This window comes from Pelodiscus sinensis, chromosome 1 (assembly GCF_049634645.1).
Source record: "Pelodiscus sinensis isolate JC-2024 chromosome 1, ASM4963464v1, whole genome shotgun sequence".
Lineage (NCBI taxonomy): Eukaryota > Metazoa > Chordata > Testudines > Trionychidae > Pelodiscus > Pelodiscus sinensis.
Genome location: NC_134711.1, coordinates 186183838 through 186209541, shown reverse-complemented (window position 1 = coordinate 186209541; position 25704 = coordinate 186183838). Strand labels below are relative to the sequence as shown.

Sequence of the window (25704 nt, the reverse complement as noted above, 5' to 3'; positions counted from 1 at the left end):
CTTCAAAGGAATTTCCCAAATATATTCATCCTTCTTTATTTCTTGTTTCTTTTAGTCCCTTGATGACTTAAACAAATGGACTTTACTTCTCATATCACCTTTTATTTATTCTGATAAAATACCTGATGCAGATCATATAGCATTTGTGACTGAAAGTGTTTCTGCCCAGACAGATGATTTACAGTCTGTATCTATCTCCTCAAAAAAGGTGAGTAGATATGTTCATTTTTAAGTATAGTACTTATAAAATATGTTTAGTAGTTTGAACTGTTTAAGAACCCTAACTCTGGAAAAAAAAGTTGTATTATGTGATAGCTGGATATAAGAATAGTGGATAAGGAACAAAATATAACTTCTATCCAATGTACCATATTTATCCTTCATTGTGTTTATAATCCACTGTTGCGGTGTCTGTCTTTAAAAGCACTATATTGTATTTCAGAATCAAATCACAGGCATTTTGCTAAAACCTTTACTTCTTAGCAATGTTCTTAAATAAGTAGGTAGATGGCAAGTGTAAAAGCAAAGGTTTTAAAATAGGAAGAAAAGTAGTAGGCAATCAGTCTGATAAAACTGGTTATTGGATTATTGTGGTCTGTTAACATTATACGGGAGCTGTAAATTTTGAGAGAAATTAAAGCACAAACTACGATGATATTGAGGTTTTTGGAGTGCCACAGACTTCCAACATGATCTTGGGCAAGTTACCTAGGGTTTGATTTTCAGATGTGCTGAGCAATTACCAAACTGGGTCTCTTTTACAGCCTGCTGCTATTATAGGTTTTCTCGTGTACTGAGAGAATGGTATGGTAGATCTCAAATCAATAAAGACCTCAAGACTTTTGGAATATGCTGGTCAACCAGTTTTACTTTTGTTTCTTCTGCCTGTCCCTCCTTTCTCACATTTGTCTCCAGACTTCTTCTCCTTGTCCAGATCTATTCTGTCCCCAACTATCTTCTATTCATTTAACTTTTTTAAAATTTTCACTTTAGAGAGAGGTGAGAGAGAGACTTTGCATACGCAAGTTTGAAGAGGGAAAGTAAGGTTGAAGTCTGTTACTTCTCACCTTTATCATTTATTTAAAAACATTTTTGCTGTTAATGAGCATGTTCTTTCTGGAGATATAAATCTACAGTTTGAGAACTGCAAAACTAAGCATCTGGGCGGTATCTTCTAGACTGAACATGGAGTCCCACTGGATAGATAGAAAGAGGAACCTAAATAATCTATACAGATTCCTCTGGAACCCTGTAAGATTGGATCCCTAATCCGTGAACTATTAGAACTCATTTGCAAAACTTTTCTTAAACATTACATGAATATATACTCATACTATAGAATTAGAATTTATAATCCCTATTCCATGATGAGATCTTTGAGCTATAATGTATCATAATTAAAACTCTTTAGAGAAAAAAAAGCATTTTATAAAAAAAAATTAAATAAAAATAATTTATTTTTTTACTTTTTAAAAAATGGTCATTTATCCACCTTGGTCTAAACAAAGTACCACTTCACTTCAGGGAAAGGGAGTGGGTAAAACTGATTGTCGTAGAAGAGGAGAGAGGGTCAAACTTGAGAGACCCTATTACATTTTACAACTTTTTGCTCTACTGATTTATCTGAGGAAAAATGGATATAAAATCCTGAGAGGAGGTGTCAAGATAAATAAGTATGAGACTCCTCTTGTAGACCTGAAGAGTTCTCCTTTATATTATTTGACAGTGTACCATTGAGTTAAAGATCTTGCCAGAATGTTTTCTGCTCTAGAGCTGTTGTCTCATTTACAGTTTCTAGAAACTATATGCTAACAAGACAATTCCATCTTCCACCTCTCATGAACATTTTGAGACTACTAAAGATGCCTTATAAATATATAGAGTTATATGGTAAATGAAGTTTGTAAACTTTAGATCAATATCTGTAAAGAGCTGTCTGTCTGAATCTAGTTCCCTTGAAAAACTGAAGATCAATGCAGGAGCTCTGTGTCAGAAAGCTGGGGATTAACAGCTGTGCCAGCATTCTAATCACTTAAACATCTATTAATCCCTCCCTGAGGTGCACCTGACTGTGCCTAATTAGAAGATTAGAATGGGCTGAAGGAACTGAAGAACTAATTAGTTACTACAAAGCATAGAAGGAGGTACAGGAAGTAAATGCTAAAGGGAGAGGTTGGCTAGTGTAGCAAGAACCAAGAGGAATCTCTGGGTGGACACATCCATTTTGTCTGCCTCCTTGGCAGTAGCATGAGAAGCAATGGATGCTGTAAATGATGTGGTATATGGTTAGTAAAGGTGATGGCAAAGAGCAATGTAAATAATCCGCATGGTGATATTTAACAAAGAAGGATCTCTGACTAATCAGTGTAGGCACAGAAGAGGATAGTAGTGGGATCCCAGGGTTTCATAGGCCCATTTATATTGAGTGTCTTAGGGCCAGACTTCAGGCATTTTCTGAGACTGAGAGATACTTGAAGGGAGAGGGAATTATTCTTGAAATTATTTACCCTGACACAAGAATTCTGAAACCTCAGAGCCAGGTATGGTGACTTTTTCCTAGGTATGTTAATTAATAAAACTTTGTATATCTATCATGAGTCTGAGTTGAATTATCTATAGCTTCAGGTTTTCCTTGTCCTGATCAAATTTATCTTCGGGGGGGGGGGGGGGGAGGGCATACATCATGTCACTTAAACTGACCTTTCTCATAATTCATCAAACAGAATTTCAAATTCAAAGAGAGAGAGTTGAGGTTTCAACAAAGATAAAATGATTGGGAACTGCAGATCTTAAAGAAGGACCATAGTCCACCAAATCTGATGACATAGGTTCACAGATATTGTGCCCATTATAAAATTTTACAGATTTAGAATTTATATGTAAGAGCTTTAGTTGATAAAGATATGATTGGGGGTTTCCTTCTCCCAGATTTCAAACTAGAAAGAAAATTCACACTAATCTGTGCCAAATCCCTAATTGTGAGTTGGGAAATTTTCTTCTTTTAGAAGTAAATTCAGTTTAGACTCCCCAGAGATGAAATTACATGGGATGATCAGGGGAATGGGGAATCAAACAATTTCCAAGTCAAATGTCTAATATTACAAGATCATATACAACTGAGGAAAGAGTGGAATAGACGTCTTAATCTTTAAATTGGGGCTATCCTGCTATTCTCAAAATTGTGAGAGAGAAGGCTCCTCCTCAGCTCACTCCATCTCATGGATGAGTGATCCATCTCCATGATCACTGCTGTAATACTGCATCTGCCTATAAAGGGGAGAGGGTGAGCTTCTCTCCAAATCTATCAATGCAAACCAATTCTAAATGTTCTATTTAAACTTCATAAACTCCCACTAGGAAGGAGAGACTCCTCATTTAATCACACCTTTGTCTAATATAGATTATACTAGAAGATTTACCTGGCATTTCCCAGGTCTGGCCTTGGGTGGAGGTGGAGCTGAATACCTTAGTGGCTAGCGTCTCCCTGGGTGGTGGTGGGCCATACGGGCTTCCCACAGGTGCTCCCTGAGAGCGTGGGAGCTGCGCAGAGGCATAGTGAAGGGGGAACAAGGAGGGGCAGTTGCTCCTGGGTGCCACACTAGGTGGGTGCCGGGCTGGGGTGCGAGTGAAGTGCATGCTGCTCTGGCCCACGTAATGCTTTTGAACAGAGACCCGGGAATTGGCTAAGTGCTCCCGACTCTACAAGCTGTGAGCTGAGGCAGCAGGGCTGGGCGGCAGTAGCGGCCACTTTAAAGGTTAGATTTCTTTACCTGGCTGTTCCGTTCCTTTGGTGCCTGGGGTGGGGGGGGGGGGGCGGATCCTGGTTCAGGAGGAGGGGTGAGTGCATTGGGATGGGAAGCTCGAGGGGGGCCTGGCTCGGGGAGAGGTGGGTGCATTGGGGTACTTAAAATTTTTTTTTAAATAAAAGATACTTTATAACAGAAGGGAAAACCTTAAAAAAATAATAGTCTAGTTATATTTTAAAGACTAACAAACAAAGATCAGGCATGTCAAACTTGAAGCCCACTGAGGGCCACACAAATGAAAACTGATAGCTTTCAGAGCAAGTTGTAATTATTATTATAGATTATATTTTAGGTATATTTTATATTGTTTTGGGTCTTGTTTTAATATAATACAATAATTTGATGTGTAAAATTGTTATTTTCTCATAAAATAATTTTTAATTTAAATATACATTTAAGGTACTTCTACATTTTGTATATGATACATAACTTGTTTTGTTGAAATAAAAACAAGTATAGACCATGGTCAATCAAGTAGAACAGGCGTCTGTGAAAATTTCAGATACTTTGTAAGTTTGAGATTTTGCATAAACATATAATTATTCATGCAATTGCAAAAATTGACATATATTGATATAAAATTAATATACATTTTGTGATTTTATTTGGAAATAAATAAATAAAAACCAAAAAATTAACAAAATATCTCCCTCCACTCCCCCAGAGCCAGGCACTCCCGTATCCCTGTTCTAACCCAGTTCCCCTCCATTCCTCCAGAGCACCCGCCCTGTTCTAACCCAATGCCTCCTCCCTCCCCCAAAATCAGGCACTCCCCCCATACCTAATGCCTGGGTTCTGGACCCAGTGTCACCGCCACCACACATTACTTCCTCAGGTGCTCGGGAGACATGAGCACAGCAGCCAGCTGTGAGCAGGCACTTGATGCCTCTGCAGAGCAGCCCAGCCAGCTGTGATCTGCACTCGGCCACGTGCTCTGAGTGGCCAGTGGGCTGAACTTTATTCTTTTATAAAATGGAGTGGCAGGCCACAAAAAAATTTCGATTGGGCCACATGCAGCCCTCCAGAAGCCTGTTTGACATGCCTGATGTAGATGGTGGAATGAGCTTTGTGGGCACAACCCACTTCCACCCACGAAAGCTCATGATACCATCTACATAAGGGGTGGGCAATAATTTTTGCCCAGAGGCCACTTAAAAATTTTTCAAAGTAGCCCTGGGGTCACCACAGAAGGGGCAGGGCCTAAACAGGAAGGGGTGGGGCTATCCAAACAATGATTGGTCTGGGGTGGGGGAGCCCCTTTGCCCCCTCCTTCCCACTAGGCACCCATGTCTCTGATAGGGCAGGAGGACACTTCGGGCGCTCCCCCACCCCCAGGCCAATCAGGGTTTGACGGAGGGGAAGTGCAGGAAGCCTTCTCCTGCCTTGCCAGGAGTACGTGGTGCTTGGAAGAGCCGCGTGCTGCTTGCAGGGTGGGGGCAGAGCAGAGAGAGCTTGACATGCTTCCCCACCCCCAAGCCCTAATTGGCCTGGGGGCAGGGGAGCAACAGGACCTCCGTGGGCCGGATCCGACCCACAGAAGCCCTTTTGCCTACCTCTGATCTACATGTTTTGTTAGTCTTTAAAGTTCTACTAGACTAACTCAGCTACCCCTCTGAAGCTTATAAAAAAAGATTCTATACTATTCCATTCCTTTTTGCCTCCCTGTTTCCTTTCTCCTTTCTCCTGCGATTTGGGCAGGCAGGAGTTTTGGTAAAAATGTATCAGATGTACACATGGTGCCCGCTCTACCTTATCTGGTGCTGGATAATCAGAGCCTCAGTTCTAAAGGAGTTGGCATTTCTGAAGTGATAGATGACCCCACATTTTGTTGCAGATTTTCTATCTCCCAGTTATAGCATAGATTGGGGATTAACGTGGCTTTCTCAACTAAAAGTCTTATACGTGTTCGGATGATGTGATTGTGAACACCTGGAGAGGCAGTCAGCTCAAGGCCAAGTTGGCCTTGAATCTTGATATCTATGGCTTCAGTTGAATGGCATGTGCGAAATTTGGAAGAGCAGCTCAGAGAGACCTCTCTCCTTTACTTCAGGATAGAATCTCATGGCAGCCTGAAGGAAAAAGTCCTCAAGGCAGACAGAAAGCCACGCTTGCAGGGTATCCTCAGCCTTAGGCTACTTACTGCTTCAAGTGCCTTCAAGAAAGTGAGGGTGATTCTTGTGTTGTGTGTTACTGCAAAAAATTTTTACCTAAAACTATTATTTCAACAGGTAAATTAATCTCTTACATTAATAACTCTCATATAGTTTTTCACTGTGCGATAATGTGAAAAACAGTTAGATTAACTAGGTAAGTAAATGGGCAGTTAGGAAGCATTATAGATTGCTTACAATACATTTTTTAGGTATCTTGTTAGTCTTTAAAATGCTACATAACTTTTTTCTTTGTTTCACCAAGATCAGACTAACATGGCTACCTCTCTATTACAATAAATTTGATATGCTCAAAATCTTTTTTACTTTTTATTCATTAAAGCAATGTTACTCACTTGCTATAACAGTGGTTTTAAATGCTTGAATGAAATATAGTGATGAAATTCATATTTAGGTTGTATAACATTAATTTATCTCGTGTTTTATAAAACTTACATATTTAAGAATTTGACATTTTTTTATGTAAAAGACATGAACCTAATGAGAATGGGATATGAACAAATTAAAGAGGAAAAAAATTGAGAATGTAAACCCCAAAACTTTATAATGTATATGTCTGTAGTTAGTAAAATAAGTAATTCATTAAACAATAAATATATGAAGAGGTGGATTATTTACAGTGGTGTAGTGAGGAGGGTGCCGGGAGGGGGGGGAGGGAAAGTGGCCCCTAGGTGCCACACTAGGGAGATGCCAGTATAGTCCCCCATACTCTCCCGTGATCTTTCTGCTCATCTTCTCCTCCTCTGCCCGCTGCCACCGGTTGGAGCTACCTCCTCCCTGCCTCTCTGCCCTCAGCCTGACCCCCTCCACCTCTGCCAGAGGGTTAGTGCATGCGGGACCCAGCCCCAAACTGGAGGGGGTCAGGTAAGACGTGGTACAAGCTCCCCCCACTCCTCCCGGGGTCGGGCTCAGCTGTGCACCAGGTTTGGGCCCCACCATTTGGCGGGCGGGGGGGGGGGGAAGGTGCCAATTTTGCCTTCACCCCTGGACGCATAATACTCTCACTACGCCTCTGTCCTGGGGCAGGCTGGGGTGTTGGCTGCTGCCAGCCAATTGCTGCCCCCATGTGTTCATTACACACTATAACTCCATCCTTCCAGACACCTCCCTTTTCATTTTATGAGAAACAGTCAAATTTCAGGAATGTCCCATTGTCGTGGCACACCCAGACTCTGGCCTTGCTTTAAGTTGGGCTAAGAGAAAGCTGCATACCGAATTTGGTGGTCCTAGTTCTTATAGTTTAGGAGCTCTTGTACAAATGGACTCACAGACTGACAGATGCACATTACTAAAATATATAGATTACTACCTTTAGAGATTCCAGGGAGGGAAAACCCCTTACTAAAATTCTTATCTTCACTGTTTTCATCTCCTCCAGTAGATTAAACCTACAGGATTCACTACTTTAGCCATTCCATATTTCCAGACTCTCCAAGCCTATGCAGCATTATGACATTAAGGAAGTGTCTGCTTATTTGCTGAGAGCAGCACAGATTTCCAGAAGTTTCTGCACTATTTCCTGCTGGTGTGGTCTGGGCCTTTCAGACCCTGCTCTTTTTTTCACTTCTCTGGGTAGCTCCTCCTTCCTCACAGGTAATAGGTAGGTTCACTTCACTTCCCATCCTCATTATTTTCGGCTTCTGGGCTTCATTTAACCCAAGGGTCTAGCACACACCTTCACTTACTCAGCATTTTAAGGCAAGCTACCACACCACTGGGCTCCAGACTCCAGTAGGGCTTCCACCCTTGTAAGATGACAAATTTAGCTTCCATACTTTCCTTAGTTATGTTTATAAAGTGCTTTGATTCCCCCTAGAAATAGAGGATGTTAAAAGATAAAATAGTAGTCTTAGAAGCATGATACTGACAGTATCCTGTGATTAAAAAAAAAAAAGTATGGAATTAAGATAATATTTATTGAATTAGATTAAATACCTTTGGAGTCCATTGTGTTAATAGTCAAATGCGTGTGCGCCATTTTAGAGTTTTTTGTTATTTTTTTAGGGGATGGGGAATGCTAATATAATTTTCTGGTTAATGGCTCTTTGAAGCGGTAAGAAAACATATTGGGTAGGGCGTTGGAAGGACTGCTCCTGCCATGTAAGGGTTGGGATGAATTCTGGTAAACATACTAGCATGTATGCAGGGTCTCTTACTGTCTCGAGTACGTTTTTGTGGGTAATGCTTTTAACTTATGCATAAAATGAGCTTGACACTGCATAGATCTTTCGTCTTTTGTACCTTAAAATTGTTCTGCTTTAGACAGGCGCTTGTAAGAAGGCACACCAACTAATCCAAGTCACTTACTTTTGCTTCCTGCCCTTGTACTCTTCATGTAATTTTTGTGTTTGAAAGGTCTGTTAGAGGTGTATTTTAAGTGTTGGGGCAAGTGAGGAGATTCAGCTGTAGACTCCAATGCTTTCCGTACTGTTTAATATAGGAAATCCTTCTTTGTGTGCTACCCAGGATTTCCAAAGCTATGATACGTCTGGGGGGAAAACTATTGGTTCCATTTTCCTTTCCTCTCAAAACTTTTCAGAAGTGCTCTTGTTTACCTTTGTCAAGACTGAAAGTGATGTAGCAGCTGCTACAGGCAGTCCCCTTGTTATGTACAAGATAGGGACTGTAGGTTTGTTCTTAAGTTGAATCTGTATGTAAGTCGGAACTGGCATCCAGATTCAGCCGCTGCTGAAACTGATCAATTTCAACAGTGGCTGAATCTGGACACCAGTTCTGACTTACATACAGATTCAACTTAAGAACCCCAGGCGTCCCCAAGTCAGCTGCTGCTGAAACTGATCAGCAGCTGATTCCAGGAAGCCCAGGGCAGAGCAACTCTGCCTCTGGCTTCCTGTAGTCAGCCGCTGGTCAGTTTCAGCAGCGGCTGACTTGGGGACGCCTGGGGCAGAGCAGCTCGGGTGCTGCTGGGTTGGTCCAGTAGCGCGGCCGCTCCTTGGCGCTACTGGAGCAACCCAGCAGCACCCCAGCTGCTCTGCACCAGGCATCCTGATTCAGCCACTGCTGAAACTGATCAGCAGCGGCTGAATCAGGACTCCTGGGGCAGAGCAGCTGGGGTGCTGCCGGGTTGGTCCAGTAGCGCCAAGGAGCGGTGCTGCGGGACCAACCGGCAGCACCCCACCTGCTCTACCACAGGCCCCGGGCTTTGCTCCACTTCTCCCTGGTCTGCTGGGGGGGGGGCACTAGCTGTGTCCCCCCCCAGCAGACCAGGGAGACGCTGAGCAAAGCGGCGGAGCACCCGGGGCCGGACCCGCGGCGCTTCCAGATCAGCGCCGCGGGTCCGGCCCGGGTCCTCCGCCGCTTTGCTCCCCGTCTCCCTGGTCTGCTGGCTCCCCCAGCAGACCAGGGAGACGGGGAGCAGCTTTTCTTGCCCTGGAGGAGGCGGGCGGTGGGACCAGGCGTCCCGCCGCTCCAGTCCTCCGGGGCGAGAAAATCCCTGTTCGTAACTGCGGATCCGACATAAGTCAGATCCGCGTAACTCAGGGTCTGCCTGTTCTTCATACAAGACGTGGTCCTTCTTTGATAAGAATGTTTTGGTGGTGTTTTGGCTGTACTTGAGCTTACATACGGGCGTTCTTAGCCACTATATGAAGAAATAACGGTTGAAATTGGGAACTCTATCTGTCCAGGGTAAAGTTAATTTGCAGTACAGGCAGTCCCCGGGTTACGTACAAGATAGGGACTGTAGGTTTGTTCTTAAGTTGAATTTGTATGTAAGTCGGAACTGGCGTCCAGATTCAGCCGCTGTTGAAACTGACCAGCAGTGGCTGAATCAGACACGCCTGGGGCAGAGCAGCTGGGGTGCTGCTGGGTTGGTTCCGCAGTGCCGCTCCTTGGCGCTACTGGACCAACCCGGCAGCACCTCAGCTGCTCTGCCCCAGGTGTTCCCAAGTCAGCTGCTGCTGAAACTGACCAGCGGCTGACTACAGGAAGCCCGAGGCAGAGCTGCTCTGCCCCAGGCTTCCTGGAATCAGCCGCTGATCAGTTTCAGCAGCGGCTGAATCTGGACACCTGGGACAGAGCAGCTGGGGCGCTGCCGGGTAGGTCCCCGCAGTGCCGCACGTCGGTGCTGCAGGGACCAACCCGGCAGCCCCCCAGCTGCTCTACCCCAGGCGTCGGCGAGAAAAGCCTGGTCTGCTGGGGGGGGGGGAGATGCACTAACTGCGCGCCCTCCCCCCCCCCCCCCAGCAGACCAGGGAGATGCGGAGCGGCTTTTCTCGCTGTGGAGGACACGGGCGGCGGGATCGCGGCGCGTCTCAGCAGTCCCGCCGCCCGCGTCCTCCGCGGCGAGAAAAGCCGCTCCGCGTCTCCCTGGTCTGCTGGAAGGAAGTGCACCCCACACCGCCGGAGGCGGCGACAGTGGGGGAGGCACCCCGCACTAGCAGCTCCCCCCGGTTTGTAATTAGGGGTCCGATGTAAGTCGGACCGACGTAACCCGGGGACTGCTTGTAGTTATTTTTTTAAAACAGCATGATTTTAAGAAAACTGGGTTTGAAAATGTGTTCAGTGATCTTCCTTGGGATTCAGATTTTTTTTAAGATCATCCCTTTTTGAACTGATGATTGTCTCCCCGTGTTTGAATTGCACTAATCTCATTATTTAAGTTAATACTTTCTGTGTTGGTTCTGCCTGTTTCCTTTTAGACAATAAACTCTTTAAGTGTAGACATACCACCTTCGTTCTGTAATGCTTGTCCATGGAGTTATGTCAATTGAGAAATCTTCCCTCTTTAGAAAAGGAAAATGCGTTTGTTTTTTATATTCTCAGATTGTAAAATGGTCTGACTATTGTTCAGCTTTGGCCTATAAACCCGGAGAACCTTATAAATTATTTGCTGAAGCAAGTGTGGATAACTTCAGTAACCTTGGAATAGCATTCATGGAAGACAGACTTCAAATGGATAATGGAATGGTGCCGCAGAAGATTGTTTGTAAGTATCTTTACAGAGCACTTCAGTTTTAGCAAAGTAACTTCAGTGTTTCACTTACTCTGTCTTCTAATGAATACAGTGCTTATTTATACAGGCATAGGAATAAGTGTTCCACTTTAAACAGAGGCAGTCTCGTTTTAAAAGCTAATGCTAAATATAAAAATCTGAACTGTAGTTAGACTGTTGTTTCTGAGTTTTTTAAATTTACATTTGTAATATGCACTGTTAGAATGATGGCTGAAAAAGTAGTTGAATGTATTTGAAATGGTATTTAATTTTTTAAAATATTTTAGTCATTAATGCGTCATAAACTAACCAATATTTAATGTCCCCATTATTATAAATTTAAATTTTTGCAGACAAATCCCAGAGTATCTTAGGAGCTACTGTATAACTCTCTGTAAAGGTTAATAGAAACACCACAAAGATAGTACTTGTTCTTCCTTTGTTGGTTGCCCTGTATATTTTATGGTAACACCTCTGCCTCTTCCTTCCATTTTGTCTGCTCAGAAATGGATTTACTTTTGCAACTTCTGCTGTTCATAGGGGTTTTTGTTTTATTTTGTTTTAAAACCAACTTCTGATGCTTTTTTATTCCTGCTTTCTGCACCCCCTGACTTCTTTTCCAGTCTAAGACATTTGAACTACGCTGCTCTGCCTGAGGACCAGAGACAGTTGAGATTTTTCCATCTCCTTCTTTACTTGTGTCCTATTTTCTTTCTTGTTCATCACAAAGTGATTCCATCTTATCCAGTATAATCCTAGATTTTTGTAGTTCAGTTTTGAACAGCAGTGAGCACCTTTTTTTCTTAGGGAATCATTTTTTCAGGGCTTCTTGTCTCACTTTTCACCTTCCCCAATGGTGGTATAGCAGTTGAAAAGAGAATGCATCTGGGATACCTGCACAGGAGTAGCAGAAGGGATACCATGCTACAGATGTTTTCAACCTGTGAACCCTTGTTCTGTCAGGAAAAGGAGTTCAAAAACTAGCTAGCTTACTGAAACCTTCACATTACAATACAGAATTAAAATCCTGAGCACCTGCAGTTGACAGTGACTTCTATGGAAGTTCTGTTGGTTCGTTTTCTCTGAAAAAACACATCTTAAGTGTTCCAGATTAAGTGCCCAAAATCTTAAGATTCTTCAAGCTAGCTGGATTCTTGTAAAAATTTGTCCTGTATGGCTTATTAAAAGTCACAATAAATAATTGGCAGAGTTGGAAATAGAATATTTGACTTCAGATTGTGGAGCATAAGAATGGTCATACTGGTTTAGGGTCACTCCAAGTATGTAGTTGTGTTCCTGACCATCCTGGGTGGTGGTAATTGATGGACCTATCTTCTATGAACTTATCCAATTCATTTTCCCATTTGTTTTGGCTGCCACTTGCACGTTAAGCAGATGTAAGGAGTTCTCTGAAATAAGATCATTAAGTGGCAACAGCTAAAAGAGACCCCTGTCATTTTGTTTATGTAGTTGGCATTGTGTTTTCCCCATGCATTCGTTTGCATTAATCAACATTGAATTTCATATGCCATTTTTCCTAGTCATACAGTTCTGTGCGATCCTGTGACAAATGCACTGTTGTATTCACACCTTACACACCATAGTAATAATCTTTGTACAAAGTGTGCCTTTAAAGTATCATTTGAAAATTCATAATTTTCTGGTAATATTTGGTCTGGTAAAATGTGTGGCAACATGTGAAGTTATAAGATTGCTCTGTGTAATGATGTGTGATGGTCTGGACTAGGCCCCAACGCCTCCGACAGGAGGCTAGAGGCCTTGCCGCCACCCATCCCAGCTGGAGGAGCAGAGCAGAGGTCCTTCAGATGCTATTAGAGTGGCTGTCTCTGTGGCAGCCAATCAGGACCCAGCAGAAGGGTATAAAAGAAGCTGCAGGGTTCGGGCCTAACCAGTTCCCTTTAGGAGCTCCACCCAGCCAGGTCTGTACCCTGACTGGGAGATCAGCACTGCAGCTAGCTCTTAGTGTGAGCTGAGCCTAGATTTGGGTAAAACCCAGACCCAGTGGCCAAAGACTAGCCACAAGCAGAGACTTACTAGTACCGTGAACAGGGCTAGTCAGGCCCTGGTTCCAGGACTTTGAGGGCAACCGGACAACCTGGCAAGGATCCTGCACAGCACCCCTTGTCTGCAGCAGAGCGCTCACCAGCGGGCGGACCTGTTACATGATAACAGTTTGTTCAAGTTACAGTGTTAGGGTAACTCCATATGAGGTAGCAAGTTATGTGCATATTATTCCCTTGAAGGAATAATGGAGTCAGTACATTTGCAATGTCCAGGAAAGGGCTGGTGGCAGAGGACATATATTTCTGAGGGGAAATCTGAGACCAATGTTGTGGTCACCTGATACTAAACTTGAAGGTTAGTAGGTGCCAAGGTGTGGCTGGCTGGCTGTAGCACACACGGATGTAGCTGAGAATACTTACATGAGGGAATGCTGTTCAGAAAAGGGCAACAAAAATGATTAGGGGTTTGGAATGGGTCCCATATGAAGAGAGATTAAAAAGACTTGGACTTTTCAGCTTAGAAAAGAGGAGACTAAGGGGGAATGTGATAGAGGACCATTAGATCATAATGTGTGGAAAAAGTGAATAAGGAAAAGTTATTTGCTTATTCCCACAGTATAAGGACTAGGGGTCACCAAATGAAATTAATAGGCAGAGGTTTAAAACAAACAAAAGGAAGTTTTTCTTCATTCAGTGCACAGTCAACCTATGGAACTCCTTGCTAGAGGATGTGGTGAAGGCTAGGACTTTAACAGGGTTCAAAAAAGAGCTAGGTAGGCTATTGGCTTCTTCAATGGCTATTAGCCAGGATGGGTAGGAATGGTGTCCCTAGCATCAGTTTGTCTAGGTGACAGGAGAGGGATCATGTGAAGATTGTGTTGTATTTCCTCCCTGTGGGGCATCTGTTATTGGCCACTGTCGGCAGACAGGATACTGGGCTAGATGGACCTTTGGTCTGACCCAGTATAGCCGTTATTATGTACCCTTCAGTTATTTCTTTTCCAAACTGGAAAGTCCAAGTCTTGTTAATTTCTCCTCATATGGAAGCTGTTCCTTATGGCAATCGTGTCTGTTGCTCTTTCTGTACCTTTTCCAAATCCAGTGTATCTTTTTTAGAAGGGGTGACCATATCTGCATATAGTATTCAAGATGTGAGCATACAATGACTTTATATAAAGGCAATATGATATTTTATGTCTTATCTACTCCTTTCCTAATGTTTCCCAAATTCTGTTAGTTTCTTCATTTTTAGGCTGCCACTGCACATTGAGCAGATGTTTTCTAAGCACTATCCAAAATGAATCCAAGATCTCTTTCTTGAGTAGTAACAGCTATTTTAGACCATCATTTTTGTATGTATTGTTGGGGTTATATTTTTCTATGTACCTTAGTTGGCGTTTCTCAGCACTGAATTCCATCTGCCTTTGTGTTGCCCAGTCACTCAGTTTTGTGAGATTCCTTTGTAACTCTTTGCAGTCAGCTTTGGACTTAACTATTTTGAGAAATTTTGTAACCTTGCTGTTTTGTAAGCTTTTCAAGAACGTTATTTTATAAATAATACCATCTACATGTTTTGTTAGTCTATAAAGTTTTACCAGGTGATTTGTTGTTTAAGTTTATCCTGTACAGACTAACTCCTCTACCCCCTGAAGAAATGTAGAAGTTTAACAGTACTGGTCCAGTGCAAATCCCAGCATCACAACAGTCATTTCTGCTTTTTTTCCCCTTTATCTTTTAAGTGGAGTGCTGAGCATTATTTTCAAGATGATCTAATGATCCTTCAGTTGCTTGAATGACGAGTCTTCTGTTGTTCTTAATCACCCTGCCTCCCCCTTGTTATAAAAAACTCCTTGTTGCAAAGGCAAAGATGCAAACAGTTCAAACTCTGTTGCACTTAAGAACTTCCTTTGGAGCCAGGGCATGCAACTTTAAGCAGACCTCAAGTATAAAATCCAGGGGTTCAAACTTCAGGGGCATGCTGTTGCCCCCCATTCCCTTTTAAATGATGCAATTGGCAGCAAGGCAAAGGAAAGGGCACCATAGGTTACAGGGCAGAGGTGGTACAGCTGCTCATTTGTCTGGATTGTACCCTGGTGTGTCTCAGGTCCCTTTTGATCTCTTTCCAGTCAGGTTTGGATTTAACTATTTTGAGTTACTTTGTATTTTCTGCAAACTTTGTTGCCTGTTTTTTAGCCCCTCTTGCAGATCATTTATAAATACGTTGAAGAGCATTGTTCCCAGTGTTGAACCTTGGATACACTGTTTACTTCTCTCCACTGTGAAAACTTACCGTTAATTCCTACCTTTTGTTTCCTATATTTTAACCACTATGGCAAGGTCCCCCCTCAAGCCCCTTGTCCTGGGACACCTTCTGGTTCTGGGACACATTCTGGTCCACAGATCAGCCAGAGACTCTTTCCGGTGTGCTCACCTGTGCCTTTTATTCTCAGCCCTCTTCCCCTCCTCCCCCATTTACAGAGCTTTGGGTTACAGCAAACTCAGCCAGCTTCTCCTTCTGCCTGGGGAAGCACACTCAGACATACCCTGGCTCCTTGCTCCTCCCCCTTTACTTCCCCTCTGGTTGCCTTTTACAGCCCTCTGGCTAATTCGGTCCACAGCTGCTTCCAATAGCCTTTCAGGCCTGGGCTTGCTCAGTCATCTGCAATTGGTCTTTTCAGCCAGACTGCAGTGGCAGAGCTCTGACTTAGCCAGCAGTCTGTCATACTACTTAGGGGTCCATTCCTGCCTACCTCGCTTAAGAACCTTTAGTGGTATCTAACTGCCAGATATGATCTAGGGATTTACAAAATTAAATGTAGACACTTTGTTTGAGGAGAGGTAAATCGTAGTGTCTAGAAGGAGCAAACTTTTTTAGTAGTGTAAAATGTCAACATTTCTGCACCACTGTAAACCTTTCAGGAGTTTGATTTTCATGAATGCTTCCAAGTTTCACTGCTTGGTTACAACATCAGACATCAAAATACAGAAGTGTCATAGCTAGGGCCCTACCAAATTCACAATCATGGGAAGGTGCAGGTGGTGGTGATTTCAGTACCTATCTCCCTTTCAGATAGACTGTCAGACTCATCATGAGGCTCACTTCTTTTCTGTGGCCTGGATTTCTCTTTGTCTCTCACCTTCTGGTCTCCTTCTTCTATAGAATGTGTTGAAATTCACCAATTTCATGACCACAGGATTTGAAAATGGGTAAATTTCATGGTTTCAGCTGTTACAAAACTGAAATTTCAGGTTTTAACTGTGGGATCCCAATCCAAAAGGAGATGGGGGAGGGAGGGTCACAAACCTGTCTTAAGGTGGTCAGGGGACTGCTGCCTTCAGAGCTAGACTTTGAAGGCAGCAATGGCAGAGCTTCCTATAGCCACAGGAGGTTCCAAGAGGTAGAGGTGGGTCTGATCTCTACTAGGGATATAAGAGAGTAGTCGATTAGTTGACCACCCAATAAGCTTAAGCTTACGGTGTAGTTGAGTCAGCTACTCACATTCTTCCCCCTTCCCCTTGCTGCCTCTATATCAGCAAATGGGGGCAAGCATGAGGGGATCCTGTTTAAACTGGTTCCCTCAGCACTGTCTGTTCTCTATCAGAGGCGGGGGGTGGGAGAGGACAGGGCTGGAGAGGCTGCTTTGGCAGCAGTCCCTGGCCATGGGGGGTCCCAGGAGGAAGGTAGGACTCCCTGTGGACAGGGGCTGTTGCCCCCGAAGAAGCCTCTGTTCGTGGCCACGTGTCATGGCCAGGGGCTGCTTTGTGGGCAGCAGCCCCTGTCTGTGGGAATCCCAGGGGCTGCTCCTGGCTAGGCAGGCAGCCTTGCTCAGTCTCACCATGTACTGGGAGCAAATCCTGATGTGGCTCTGCAATTTCAAAGTCAGTAGGAGCTGGGCAGTCTGCCCCCCTCTCCTCTGGCTCCTACTGACTTTGCATTTTAAATTGAAGAGCCACAGTGGGGTTTGGTGCCCAACCTGGCACGAGCCAGGAATAAGTGGGGCTGCCTGCCCCATTAAGTAATATAGTAGATGATAAAAATTCTATTGACTACTCAATTACTAAAATAACCTAAATTTAACATCCCTAATCTCTACTGTGCTGCTGGGAGCACCTAGCTGCTAGTCCTGGCCATCTTAGGAGGGAAAATATTTGCACACTGCAGTTGTTCAGAAAGCTCTGCATCCGTTCCCCCATACTTGTCTCTCTCCTTCCCCTGCCCAGTCACAGCTAAGGATCCCTCTTTGATGATGTGCTTCTAGCAGCACAGGGAAGATAACATTCAATTCCACAAGTCTCCGCCAGCTGCAGGAACCTTAGGCTGCTGCCAAGTCCAAAACAATGTCCTGCAGCACAGGGTGGCACTTGGAGGTGGGCCTGGTCTGGTCCCCTCCCTCCCACATCACCAGAGCATTTTGCAATGGAAGAACAGGTTGTGTCCATCCCCTACCCAGTTGGAGCTAGGAAGCCCCCTTTGATGGTGCACTCTTAGGAATCAGGAGACATCAGATGTCACAGGGAAGGGCTTATTTCACAATCTGTGCTGTGCCTTTCACAGCTGTGAAATTAGTAGCACGCTCTAGTAGCTAGAAAATTGCTTACTTTCTCATTTTTACCATATAAAACAAATCAATTGGAATATAAATTTTGTACTTCTGTATAGTATATAGTGCAGTATAAGCATGTCATATGCAATTTTAGTTTGTACATACTTTGCTAGTGCTTTTTACATAGACTGTTGTAAAACTAGACTGATATCTAGATGAGTTGATGTACTGTTTGGAAGATCTCTATGTACAACCAGAGGTTGTGCCCTTGGTTAAGAGTGACTGATGTAAATGATGTATCAGGAGTTTAAATCTAATGCCAATCTGTGTATTAGGAGTAGTGACATAAAATATTACTGTTTTTATATAGCTTAACTTTTCATTTGAAATCTCTCAGCTGTCCATTTACAGGAATCTGCTCTAAAGGCTCTAGAGCAGGTGGCTGCATCTACTGAAGAAAAGAAGAACACTGACTGCGCGCAAATAGGTGAATTGATCCCTGCTCTTCCATTTGAGGCTATAACTAAACAAGGATCAGTATCAATTGATTCTACAGGAGGAGGTGACCAAGAGTTGAGAGAAGAGAGAGAGAAATCCAGGTCAGAGAAAAGAAGTGAGCCTCATGATGAGCTTGATAGCCTATCTGAAAGAGAAACAAGTATGGGGAAACATCACCACTTGCATCTTTCCAGTTGCCATGAATGTTTTGAACTTGAAAACAGCACTATTGAATCAGTCCGATTTGCTTCATCGGAAAATATTCCAGACCTTCCAGATGATTGCAGTGCCAGTGTGGATGAGGTTATTGATGGTGGTCTGGCAAGAGAACTAAAAAGGGTAAACCTCACTGGGAAGCCTCCCAATGTTTTAATTTATGTAGGTTCTGACCCTATGAAAATCAAATTTGAAAAGATAAAATCAGTTATCAAGGAGTGTATTGATACAAATAGCTACACGATCTACCAGCTGGTTGAGGAACAGGTTCTGAAAGCTCCCTGGCTTGATAACTCGCTGTTGTTGGTTATTGCCACAGAGGAACCGATTTCTGAGGAGAATCACAAACAGTTCCTGACCTACTTGTCAAAAGGTGGGAAGATTTTAGGACTTTCTGCCTTGTTCACATTTGGCACTATACAGATAAGGAGCAAAAGTGAACTGAAGAAGACCATCCAAGAATTAGTATTCTATAAAGCAGACAACAGTGAAATTAAATTAAACTTTCTGACGAGTGGCAATGTTTTTGAGGAAGACGTTAAAGGAAACTTCAGAACAGTGAAGTCATTGAGTCACTTAAATAATACAGATGAAGATATGATCATTGTTCAACTGCCATATGGAGACTGCGGAGGAGAAGCTATTCTGTGTCAGGTACTGTATGTAAGAAGAGCTAAGTGCCTTATTGTCATAGTATACTGTACTTATTTTGGTGTTTCCCGGGGTTTCAACTGACTTCCATTATAAGTTCATTTTTGTTGCTTCTCTGCAGTACTCATAAAGACTACCTGTCTCAAATTCAGTAGGCTAGGCAAAGAGCTGAGGCACAGTTTTTCTACCTACTTTGAAGTTGTGTACAGAGGATTCTTCAATTATGGGATTCAAGTCATTAAAGTAGGAAAAATAGCATTTTGCCTTTTGTAGTGAAATAGGAGAGAGATACAAATATTGTTTACTGGGCTCATCTTACTGAATTCTGGTACAGAGAACCCAATAAAACAAACACAAGAATATAAACTTTAGAAATAGGCAATCTTTACCGTAATTTTAATTGTAGGATAAATTGAGGGGTGGGGTGAGGTTTCTGGACTTACGTATCAGTGTTTATTCTTCAGATAATCATCTTCATCTTGCAGTTACTTAGTTCAGAAAATGTCATCAGGATTTCTCCAAGGTGCTTTTCCCTCATCCACAGAATGTACAGATGAAATTCCTTTCATACTCACTGAGCTCAAGGCAAATCCCCCCCATTCCTTGCTTATACTAGCTGTCAGATTTGCCGTTAGCAATTTAATCTGTCACCTTCCCATATGCCTTTTTTGTAGTTTTCTCACCTAAATGTATGGAAAAACAAATTTTGGGGGAAGTTCTGGAGTATCTTAGGTATGCAGTGATCATGTTCCTCTTCAAAGCCACACCGATTTGCCAGTGTTACTCTTGAGTGTCACTGCCAAAAGACTATAGCATCGTGGGAAAACTTGGTTTTGTTATAGTTTTGTATAACAGCTTCTGCCACCCATGTGTGAGTACTTGAACTAGAAAATTGATTAGGCACTGCTGCTATTAATTTCTTTCAAGTTGCATGGTAAAACCTCCTTTTCTGTAGTATTTAAATTGACCTTCTCCTCTAATAAAATTTAATACTGCAGTGGGTTTCCTGAGAAAAAGGGCAAGGTGGAGAAATTTCAGAAATCAGATTAAAAGGATTAGAATAACAGTTATGATTTTTACATTAGTTCCAGTCTGCATCTGGAAAAGGTGTATTGTTGTTCTTTCCAGGGCTATATTTATAAGAGTATTTGTAGTGTCATCAGCCAGTGAATATTCCAAGTCACAGGGTAGTTATTTCATCTTCTGCACTAGACCAATTACATAACATTCCCTCTTGAATTCAATAAATTTGTGTGGCTGAATTATAGAAGAGTAGATAATGCATATTATAGCAAAAATAAAATGTGCAAAAATGTATTAAAGTACAGTACAAGTAATTGCTATGCCACTAGCATTTAAATGTATTTGCACATAGTGGAATAAAACAAATGTAGCAGAACAATATACATGTATTAAACTTCTTGGAACTTACGTGAGATACAGTGTATAATGTATAGGTGGACCAGTCTGGACTCTGTATTTCAGCTGTGCTCCTGATGGCTTGTTGACTTAATGTGCAGGAAAGCAGTATGTGAATGTACAGCACTCTAGTTTGCTTACATACTAAATCTCTATGTGGATCCTAAAAGTGTCATGGCTAGCTTTCATTTATTGGCTCTTCAGAAATACTATTTAGTAATATTTCAAAGTACAACAACAGAACAACTATTAGCATGTGGTACCAGGGTCCACATGACTAGTTAGTGAACAACAGGGGACAGTGCTGTATATTTACAGCTTGGTTTGCTGTTTGCAGATTGTGGAGACAAGCCTCCATAGTTCACCTCTACTTTGAAGAGTGAATCTTTATAAAATAGTACTGTAGGTTTCTCTGGTAGGGTTCCAGTACAGTTCAAAAATAAAAAGATTTTTGTTATGCTCAATCCTGTGATTTAACTGCATGACTCAGCCTAGGTTCTTTCTGCCTTGTTCCTCACTGCCAATAAATATTCTGCAATCAGAACTGAATTTCCCTGGTTCATGAGCCAGACTAGAATCCAGAGCAGCCTCATTTATGTAGTGATAATAGTAGTAAAAAGTAGCAAAAACTTTTAGTCACTAAGTGGATATGGACTCCAAATAAGTGCAGGAGTCAGACCAGCTGATTAAGAGTAGGTTGTAAGTGACTTGTCGACTATCCGATGAGCAAATGCTTATCGGATAGTTGAGTTGACTAGTGACTTAAAGTCAGTTCTCCCCCAGTACAGTTTCTGTGGGGAGAAGCGTCAGGGCCGCAGTGGGGAACCGGTGGTACTTCCACCTCTCAAAAGCAGAAGCATTGCGAGGTGCCTGGTGCAAGCTAGGGACTCAAACAGCCCTTCTGGGGCTCTTGTATATTTCAAAATCAGGGAGCGTGGGGGCGAGTGGGGGATTGCTTGAGTCCCCTGCTGGTCGTGCTCCCCGCGGCACTTTTGCCTCGGAAATGTAGCAGGAACTGGCAAGGCTCTTGCTATATTTCAAAAGTGAAGGCTCCTTTATCTGCTAATTCAGGGGTCTCCAATCTTTTTGAGCATGAGATATCTTTGAGTTTAACTGCAATTCAAGATCTACTTCAAATGTAAATACCCTTGCCCCACCTCCTTCCCATCCCTCCTCCAAAGCCCTGCCCCTGTTCACTCCATTCTCCCTCTTTTGCCCATCCTCACTCACTTTCATCAGGGGCAGCGGGATGAGGTGCAGGCTCTGGTCTTGGATTAAGGGATCTGGAGTGTAAGGGACTCTGAGCTGCTCTTGGGGCAGGCAGTTGGGATGTAGGAGGGGGTTCTAGGTGCAAGCTTTGGAATAGTATTTGGATGCAGAGTAGTTGGGGCTAGGACAAGGACTTGGGATGCAGGAGGGGGTTCATGACTAGGGTAGGAGTTTGGATGTGGGGCCCAGGAGGGTTGGTGATGCAGTGGGGTTAAGGCAGGCTAAACCCTGCCTTGGCCCACTCTCTGAAGCAGCCAGCAATCTCCCTCCCAAGTCCTGTTGTGCCCTCTCTCTGCTCTGTGGAGATAGGATACAGGGTGGGAGAGGGAGCACCCTGACATCAGCACTCTCTCCTCTCCCTCCCCTGCCCTGCACAGAAAGCAGGAGGCTCCCAGGGGAAGGGGCAGCTCCAAGGCAAAGGGCAGGAGATGAGCAGCATTGGAGGGAGGAGCAGCTGAAGTGCTGCGCTTGATATCCTATTGGCCAAACCAGTCAGGATCACCTGTCAGAGGCTCCAAGATCTACCAGTAGATCCCGATATACAGGTTGGTGACCGCTGCACTAATTGAATAGTACATGCAAATTACATTGACTATTTGATTAGCTGATTAATCTAAATTTAACATCCTTAATTCAGAGAGGGGCATTTTACATGCTTTTCAGAGAAGAACGATAATTTACCTATAGCTTTAGTTGTCTCCTTGGAAGTTAAGGATTCATTAATCTGTACTAGTACAGGTAGTGCAACCTTGGAACTGGACTGGTCCCAAACAAGGGAGTTTGCCGGACCAGGGAAGGCTAGGGCTTTCTGGGGAGCCCTTACCTGCTCCCCTCCTGGCTGCTAACCCCGAGACACTGGTTGGGCTGTGCTCCTATCCCCCCACCTCTCCCCAATGGCTGCTGGCCACCAGATTCGCAGTCTACAGCTGCTGGGGTTTTCTGGTCTTGGGGCTCTCTGGTCCAGCAACATCTTGAACCAGAGATGTTCAACCTCTATTTGCTACACCGTGGATTTATGTCTAACAGTCATTTAAGATGTCAAAACTCTACTCCATTAATATGTCATATTTGTCATCATATAAAATATACCCTTACTTCTAACACACAAGTCACACTGAATTTTACATGGCTCTTATACTCAATTCAGCTAGTAGTAAATTAATAGACAAAAAACCATTTTTAGGGCTGTTTTGCTTTTATCTATGTCAGCTGCTGTCTTTCATATTAGTGACTTCTTTCTCTTTATTTTTTTTTACCTTCCCAGATATACCTGGAGATGGATATTTCTTCAACTACACAAACCCAAGAAGACTTTAATTTACTCAAAATGAACAATGTCAAGAGATATGAAGTTCTTAAGGAGATCCTGACATTGCTTGGCCTGAGTTGTGAATTAAGTGAAGTTCCTTCACTAACTCCTGTTTATTTGCTGTCTCCTAATGAGGTGAGGTTTTTACTTAAATTGCAGACATAAGAGTCAAACTAAGTAGCTTGTCACATGATTTCAAAAAAGCAAAATTATCTTTTTATAGTTGTGGGGTACAAAGGGCTGCCAAATTTTTAGGGCCAATTAGTTTTAAAGTTACTAAAAGTTTGTCTACAGAGCTCTGAGAGTGTAGAGCCATTTTAGGGATGTGGTTTACACTACTTTAGTCACATGGTGTTCCTCACCATGCCTTATGAGTTACCTTTATTAAAATAAGAACAGATATAATGTCCTAGTGAGTGGGCCAATTTTTGATGGAAGCATTCTTCTTTAGGTAAGTCAATAACGGATTTTCAGAACTAGTATTTGTGTTCTGTTTTAATGAGCTTTTGGTAGGACATTGCTGAACTGAGAAGAAAACTGTATCTGGTTAAACAAAGCACACAAGATCTTTTATAGGGGAAAAGGCAGTACGCTGCCTTTATTGAAAATACAACAGTTGAATATGCTTTTCAATCACTCACACACAAACACCTTGCGCACACACTATCCCGCCAGAAAATGTTATAGTTACCAGTACAGATTCTGTATCAGTCTAGTGGCCAGCTAGATTGAACAAAGAGGGGGAGCAGGGCCTTTGTTGGTTGATCGATCCAATGCTCTTCTGGAGTTGGTGGCAAGACGAACCCAAAGTTCCATAGCAAAGCACCCTGCTTTTATAATCCTTTTCTCTGTTGAAATCAATGGATTCCGCTCTGTCAGCCTGTGACCGGAATGTTATCTTGTTGATGTCAGTTGTTCCCAAACATCTCTTAAAGGCTCATCCTGTAATCAGTCGTCTTTTGGGGGTACCAGCTTTACTTCAAGGCTCGTCAATCTGCCACTCTGCCAATCACTCCTTATTACGGGTACGCATTTTTGACGCCGGGTTGTCTGTAGTCTGGTCTTTGCCCACACTCAACCTCCCTCTTTGGCCATCTGGTTCTGAGCAATAACTTTTGCACCTTATCTCGACACATTCATTCCCTTCTCACACATATAAGCAATGTTACAAGGGCTCTCAAGGTTATACAGCACAACATCAACATCTGCATTGGCAAGACAAAGAGGCGCTGTAAATCAGGCAATTAAGGCCTCAGTCTTCAACATCCTTTTAATCTCATTAACACAATATCAAAGCTATCTTTTTACTTAGGCCCATTTACTAAACTCGCAAAACTTTAGAACAAAGAAATAAACATTTAACTAAAAGGACTTAATTTAATAAAATAAATGTATATTAATATATATCTTATATTGCTATATTATTGCTACATTACTATATTACTAAACTTAAAATACAAATATAAGAAGAATAAAACTTTCAGTTCCAACAAAACCAACTGGGAGGGGGCAGAAGTGCACTTGACCATATGGAGATGGGTTAGTAGTTAGATGTCATCGATCTTAGTGAAGTTCAAATCTGGACTTGTAGCTTATCACGATAAAAATACTAAGAAATCTTTATTGGATTGGATTAGTTCAAAGGTCAAGCAAAATTACAGCGATACTGATGATAAATTTTTGAGGAAGAAATTAGGAAATAGCACACTCCTACTTTGGTTACACATGCTTTTCTTGTCCATTTCATGGGCTTGGGCAGGTCTTTGATTAGCAAATACAACAGTTTAAATCTTTATACTTGATGGCCTAATTGGACAGGTTAGGTGTTAAATGTCACTTAATTGAATAGTCGAGTAACTTCATGAATTCTTATCAGTTATTCGACTATTCTATAGTCCCCAGGGACACAGTTGGTAGCCAGCATGATCCGTCCCCACTACCAAGGAGTCCCCTGCCACTCTACGCCGCTGCCTCTGTTGTGTGGGGTGCCAGTTGTCCTCGTGGACCGGCTGCCTGTTGTCCTATGCTGCTTCCTCATACAGACACAGCAGTGTGGGGTGGCAGTAGCCCCTGTCCTGTGAGAGGGAGGTCTGAGCGCCCAGACCCGGTGCAAGCCAAAACCGAGCTGGGTTGCCTGCTTGCCTGTCTCCTAATACACTTTGAATGCAGAGCCACGGTAGGGGTAGGTCCTGGACTTGTCGCAAGCCAGGACTGAGCTGGCCTGCTGGCTAGCCTGCTAAAAATTTTACTGGGAGAGTGGGGTGGGAATGCATGTAGTCTATAGCATTAGCCTGTAAGCTTTTGCTTATCAGTTGATTGACTACACTATTAAAGGACTTAACAGATATGGGTTGCTTAATGGAGGTGGCCTTCTTTAAAAAATAAATTCATGAATTTAAAAATAATAAAACAGAACTATACTGAGGTGTTTTGTGGGAAGGGTGTGTTTTGAGTTCATCTTAAGACAGGACTGGAAAATTTAGTTGATCTAGCCCAGTATTCTGTTTGCTGACAGTGGCCAATACCAGATGCCCCAGAGGGAGGGAACACAACAGGTAATCCTCACGTAATCCCTCTCCTGTCACCCATTTACAGACAAAACTGAGGCTAGGGACACCATTCCTATCCGTTCTACCCATCTTGGCTAATAGCCATTGATGAATCTAATCTCCAAGAATCTATCTAGCTCTTTTTTGAACTCTGTTGAAGTCCTAGTTTTCACCACACCATCTGGCAAGGAGTTCTGCAGGTTGACTGTGCACTGAGTGAAGAAAAACTTCCCTTTGTTTGATTTAAACCTGCTGCCTATTAATTTCATTTGGTGACCTCTAGTTCTTATATTG

General features: G+C 42.9%; 1 protein-coding gene across 7 annotated transcripts in view; it reads left to right on the top strand.

Annotated features, from left to right (window-relative positions):
• The window catches only part of HLCS (holocarboxylase synthetase), a 209824-nt gene that overhangs the window by 20118 nt on the left and 164002 nt on the right, over nt 1–25704 (top strand). For 6 of the 7 annotated variants that reach the window (XM_006125992.4, XM_006125991.4, XM_075911715.1 and 3 more), the window contains exons 2-5: nt 56–208; nt 10763–10925; nt 17897–18867; nt 22817–22996. In XM_006125992.4, the coding sequence (XP_006126054.2) occupies nt 10874–10925; nt 17897–18867; nt 22817–22996 (1203 nt within the window). In that variant the 5' untranslated portion in view covers nt 56–208; nt 10763–10873. The remainder of the gene's footprint in view (nt 1–55; nt 209–10762; nt 10926–17896; nt 18868–22816; nt 22997–25704) is intronic. The other variant, XM_075911737.1, reaches the window with a different exon arrangement.